This window comes from Agrilus planipennis, unplaced genomic scaffold (assembly GCF_000699045.2).
Source record: "Agrilus planipennis isolate EAB-ADULT unplaced genomic scaffold, Apla_2.0 scaffold110, whole genome shotgun sequence".
Classification (NCBI taxonomy): Eukaryota; Metazoa; Arthropoda; class Insecta; order Coleoptera; family Buprestidae; genus Agrilus; species Agrilus planipennis.
The window spans coordinates 790,970-796,639 of NW_020438935.1; the positions used below are offsets into that span (position 1 = coordinate 790,970).

Here is a 5,670-nt window from a genome sequence, read left to right on the forward strand (position 1 = left end):
ATGTTGATGGCGTCTTCGATGTATAGATTAAAAAGTAGCGGTGACAGTGTGCATCCCTGCCTGACTCCCTTTCTAATATTTACTTCTCTACGTTGTATCCCTAGATCTATAACTGCCTGTTGCTCTTTATACAAACTAAGTATCACTCTTCTATCTTTGTAACTCATCCCTAAATTTTTAAGTATATTTAACATCTTGTCCCATTTAACATTGTCAAAAGCTTTCTCTAAATCTACAAATCCTATGTACGTACTCTTACCTTTTCTTTCGTTTTCTCTATTGTTACCCGTAAAGCTAGAATGGCCTCCCGCGTTCCTCTATTTCTCCTAAACCCAAATTGATCTTCCGCTAGTTCTTCCGCCCTTTTTTCTATCCTCCTCTGTACAATTTTCTAGTTAAGATTTTTGACGCATGGGAAGTTAAGCTAATTGTTCGAAATGTCTCGCACCTATTTATAGTGCACTTCAGTAAATTAAAGATAAAATAATTTCAGAAAGAAAACAAATATTAGTTATGAAATGTTTATTTATTTAATTTTAAAATGGTTGGTTGCCGTTGGGAGGCAATTGATGTATAATTAGGAGGGAATTCGACATACCGAAAATTTTAACCCTAATTAAAAACAAATATATGGGAGGAGAACTAGGCATTATCCGGCATATTCGGCTGTTCATTACAAGTAGAAAAAAAGTCAAAATGTAAATACCTACGGTCGGTTTGTATCAATCGAATTTTTCGGATTGTTTAATGTTGTTGCCGCTGTCAGCAACAACTTTTCCCCATTAATTTGAGGTAATCTGTGGAGGGTTGAATATAAATTCAGATTAACGCTTAATTAAATTATTAGATATTAACCTCTATCAAGCATAAACAATATTTTTTTCAAATTAAGAATCTGTTTGTTTGTGCACGTGACATAGTACAGTAGTATAACATTATTCATCATGTTACATTTCTATCATCAATCCATCAGGATTTTTTTTAAAGTTAAAATTATTTTCTCGAATTTCAACTTCTTAACTGATTCTATCATACGATTAGCATATGAGGAAAGTCAGCTCATCTTTATTTATTTCTTACACTTTGGTAGGTTAAACATGGCGATTATTACACGAGTACACCAAGCTTGATGAATGAGCGTATCAAGGTGAATAATGATCCACAAGTTTAGCGCCCTGGTGTGGGTGGTTATTAATGAAACGTTTGTAAAAATAAAATAGCAATGGCAACGTTCATTGGACCCTCTATATGAACTACTATATGTTAGAAACAGCTTTAAAGACTTGAAATACATACGCTTTTAAATTTAATCAGTTCTTATACACTATGTCTGAACAGTATTCCAGAATATTCGAAAAGTAATATATGGATGCAGTGTAGAGTGCATCTCGTTATAGCACCACAACGTATAGGATATAAAAAGTATGCACAAAAAGTACCCCTGTTAACGAGCCGTCAACGATTGAGAACAGTTGCCACTGTAGCACCTGACGAAACATACATACCTATTCGTTACCTTCGCAACATCTGGTACGTAGACAGGCCAATTGCACGTAGTCAGTAGTAATAAGCCGCACTTGTTAACGTTCGATTGGTAAAGTTACTGCTATTACCACAAAACACAAAAATAGGTTGAGTGAAAATATCAAACAAAAATCAATGAATTCACATGCAGAATATGCGGACATGGTCGTCGCATGTAGGCAGTGTAATGTGAATGCACTGAAGGCATCATCCGAATACAATCATCATTGCTGGAGCAATTTAATTTTCTTGTAGTAGAAAAAGACCACTAATTGTAAATCCTTAAAGGATACCTAGGTTACTGAATGAACTTGAAAGCTAAATAATACTGAATAGTTATTACAATAAACTAAAACAAAAACAGTTAAGTTTTTCTTTGTATCCACATCTGATAACCCGATTAATTCTAGGATAGAACTAATTTAATTTGCTTTTTAATTATTTACATGCGAAATTAGGTCAATCGTTAGGGAGTTGGATTCGAAAATTACAGAAAAATCTGGAAATTACTTCAAAGATTGTTTCGTTTTCACTACAAAATGAAATTCTTCCCCCTTCGGTGAGATCTGCGTTGGGCACCATATTGCGCAGAAGATGTCAAAATTACGTTGTCTGTACAATCTCGCCGAAAGGGGAAAAATCTGGATTTCTATTGTTAAGTAAAAACGAAGTCATTAAAGCAATTTCCAGGTTTCTCGGTCGTACTTCTGAATGCGACCTTTCCTGGCTCCTTATTTCAGTTTATGTCTCATCCTTAACACATTTGAATCGAATTTGTGGGTATCATAAGTATTAATTCCTTGATTTTTATTATTCCAGGAAAAGATCCTTTGGAACAACGAAGAACACTCCGTTTGTACGAAGACCACCGCCTACTGGGTGGTCCACTACGTCACCGAAGACGTCTACTACACGTGTTATTACCTCTTTCGAATAATATTCGTTCACCTAGTGCCCTGTTTCGCCCTGGTCGTCTTGAACGTGTTACTGTTCAAAGCACTGAGGCAAGCCCAACACCGACGAGAGCAGCTGCTCTCAAAAAAGACTCAAAAAACCGAATGTAAAAAACTGAGAGATTCAAACTGCACCACACTGATGTTAATCGTTGTTGTTACGGTATTTCTAACGGTCGAAATACCTTTAGCGGTCGTCAGTACTCTACACGTTTTATCATCCGGTATCACCGAAGAATTTCTAGACTACTACATGGTCAATGCAGTAGTCCTGTTCATCAATTTCTTCATCATTCTCAGTTATCCTATCAATTTTGCCATTTACTGTGGCATGTCGAGGCAGTTTCGAGAGACATTTAAAGAACTGTTTAATAAGGGAGCCGAAATTCGAAACGGAGGTTCCTCAAGGTATTCTTTAGTCAATGGACCCAGAACATGCACCAACGAAACAGTACTTTAAGTACCATTTTATGTTATGTATCATATAATGTGTAATACGAACCGATCTACTACCCATTGAAGTGTAACTAGCATAGCAGAAGACATTACCAGAAGAGTGCACAGGTAAAAATATTTACAACTACCTACATCATACTGTTTCATAAGAATTTTATTACGTTTGGAATATCTAAAATCCTATTTTCCTTTAATTTTTTCTTTTTTTGGTATCACTTCTTTTGCAAATGAGATTTTCATGAATCCTCGGGGGTTAAAACGGGCAAAATTACGAGCCCTTAAAATCTTTACAAAGAATGAACAAGAAAAGAGTGGGGTTTGATGTCACCGAAATCAGAAATGTAAACAACAAAATTGCTGCAGCCTGTTAAAGGACAAATTTAAGAATTTCTAGTTAAATATTTTCATATGCTGACTCTCTTAAGTTTATATCTTTTGGGAATGTCTTTAATATTATATTTCACACACACACCAAGCGAGTTAACTTTAAACTAAACTTTGACTTATGAAAACTTATGCGTCGTCATTTTTCTACCCTCGCATTTGGTGCTGTCATCCCCCCCTTCGTTTTTCGGTATTGTTGTTTTCTGTATACCTTTATGGGGAACAGTGATGGTACCTAAATACATACACATCAATACACTGTCCTCCGAACTGGATGTACATGCGAAGGAATCTATCTGATAATTCAGGGTGCTCCTCCGGTTAATTTCATACCCTGCCGAATGACTACAACAACGAAGTAGAATAGCCGCCGTAAACAATAAAATGTATATGCGTACCGATGGGTGTTACGTTATCTTGGAATTGATGCAATTCTTTTGTGGGAAAAAGGACAGATGAAAAAGTCACCCCACTACTATGATTTACCCACCCTGTGAAGAAACAAGAGTGACGGTAAAAATCTGACCGATTTTGGAAAATCTTGCCATATCCTTTTCAGATAATTCTTAGATAATTCTTAATTCCTAATACCTACATGTGACAGAAGAAAATCAAGCAAATATAAAGGGTGAAAAGTTCTTTTGTTGCTTTACATAATCATACAAACGTTCGCTTTACAACTTTAAGTGCTAGACTGAAATATAAATAAGAAGTTAAAGTAATCCAGGGGGTGGATCGGAAATTAAAAATTTATTTTATTTTTTATGAATGTACAGGAGGCAAACAAACGATTATTATCAATGAATAATTATATACAAACGATAAACAAATGATTACAGTAGTNATAAAGTGAAAGATTACCTGTGGAATGTTACTGCTCCGGTCTTTGCCTAAGTGATTCAAGAGAACCACAGAAACACTTGGAGTAGGACAGACGGACGCGGAATCGAACCTGTGTCCTCTCTAATTCTAAGCAATCGTCTAAATTTCTAGGCCAAAGGCTATTGCCACTCGGGCGTAGAACCAATGCCGTCAATCCTAAGACACGTACCTCCACTCTTTCCTATCCTGAGCTAATCTTTGCATTTCCCTGAAACTAGAACAACCCACAACCTTAACTATTTGCGAACAGTAATCTAACCTAGGTCTACCTCTACCCCTGTTAACTCCCGTTTCTGCCTCTAATATGTCTCTGACTAGCCTCTCATGCCTGAGAAGATGTCCTACTTACCTATCTCTTCTATTTCTTATTGACTTCCATAGAGTCCTGTGTTCTCCTATTCTTTCTAATACCTCTTCATTTCTAACCTTTTCTTTTCCACCGCGCCCACAATACAATATCACAAAAATCAAAAATTATGTCCTAACTTGTACATTGTACTCTGTAGCGAGAACAATTCGTTAGTTGATTTTTTTGCATACATGGGACTACAATCTCAGTAACGAATAAAAGATGGTTCACGGCTGGGAAAGCAAATTTTACTTTCCGGTATCCGGTATCCATGTTCTTTTTTTTTTGTTTTCACATGAAAAATTACGAAATTACGAGCTGGACTTTTCCACACGTGTGACAATAGGTCGGCAGAAGAAAATTCCCAAATGGGATCCCAATTCCGGTCGACCAGAAAGAATTTGCTTCGCCCAAGTTGAGCGGAAAAAAAAATCTCGCCCGGAATACTGCCCTCCATTGTGTCATATTTTTATGAAATGTTAACTAATTATCAACTAATTTGTTGTCGAATCTTACATTATCTATTCATCTAACTACGTATAATGAATGTAATATTTAAATAATAAAATAGTGAATCGCTCTTTTTCTGATTAATTCACATAAAATAATTCGAAGTGGTGTGTATTCTGTTGAAACTGTCAGACGCGAATCGCGATTTCGATTTTTGTTGGATCTTATCAGCGCGTGCAGACAGCGCCGTCAGAACACAGACTAACTTTTACCTGCTGTCTTAACAGCGCGTTTTAGAAAATACCACAAACATCGCAATAAACGCCATTTTGCAAATGGCGTACAATGCTAATTGTAGCATCGTACTACAGATGGCGTTCACCGCGCCATTTGGGGTATTTTCTAAAACGCGCTGTTAAGACAGCAGGTGAAAGTTGGTCTGGGTTCTGACGGCGCTGTCTGCGACGCGCTGAGGAGATCCAACAAAGATCGAAGTCGCGATCCGCGTCTGGCAGTTTCGATAGAATACAGACCACTTCGAATTATTTTATTCGATTAAGCTAACGTGCCTATCACGTTGAGGTTGGCTACGCCGGGATTCGTTTTCAGCAAGTAGATATCCACACAAGTGGACCTTGTTGGAGCATACGTAATCCTAAAATGTAGCATCGT

At 36.9% G+C, this 5,670-nt stretch overlaps 1 protein-coding gene across 6 annotated transcripts in view; it reads left to right on the top strand.

The window, feature by feature from the left end:
• LOC108736292 (sex peptide receptor) overlaps window positions 1-5,670 on the top strand; it is a 298,323-nt gene that overhangs the window by 268,919 nt on the left and 23,734 nt on the right. For all 6 annotated transcript variants that reach the window (XM_025974306.1, XM_025974303.1, XM_025974307.1 and 3 more), the window contains one exon: window positions 2,344-3,041. In XM_025974306.1, the coding sequence (XP_025830091.1) occupies window positions 2,344-2,937 (594 nt within the window). In that variant the 3' untranslated portion in view covers window positions 2,938-3,041. The remainder of the gene's footprint in view (window positions 1-2,343; window positions 3,042-5,670) is intronic.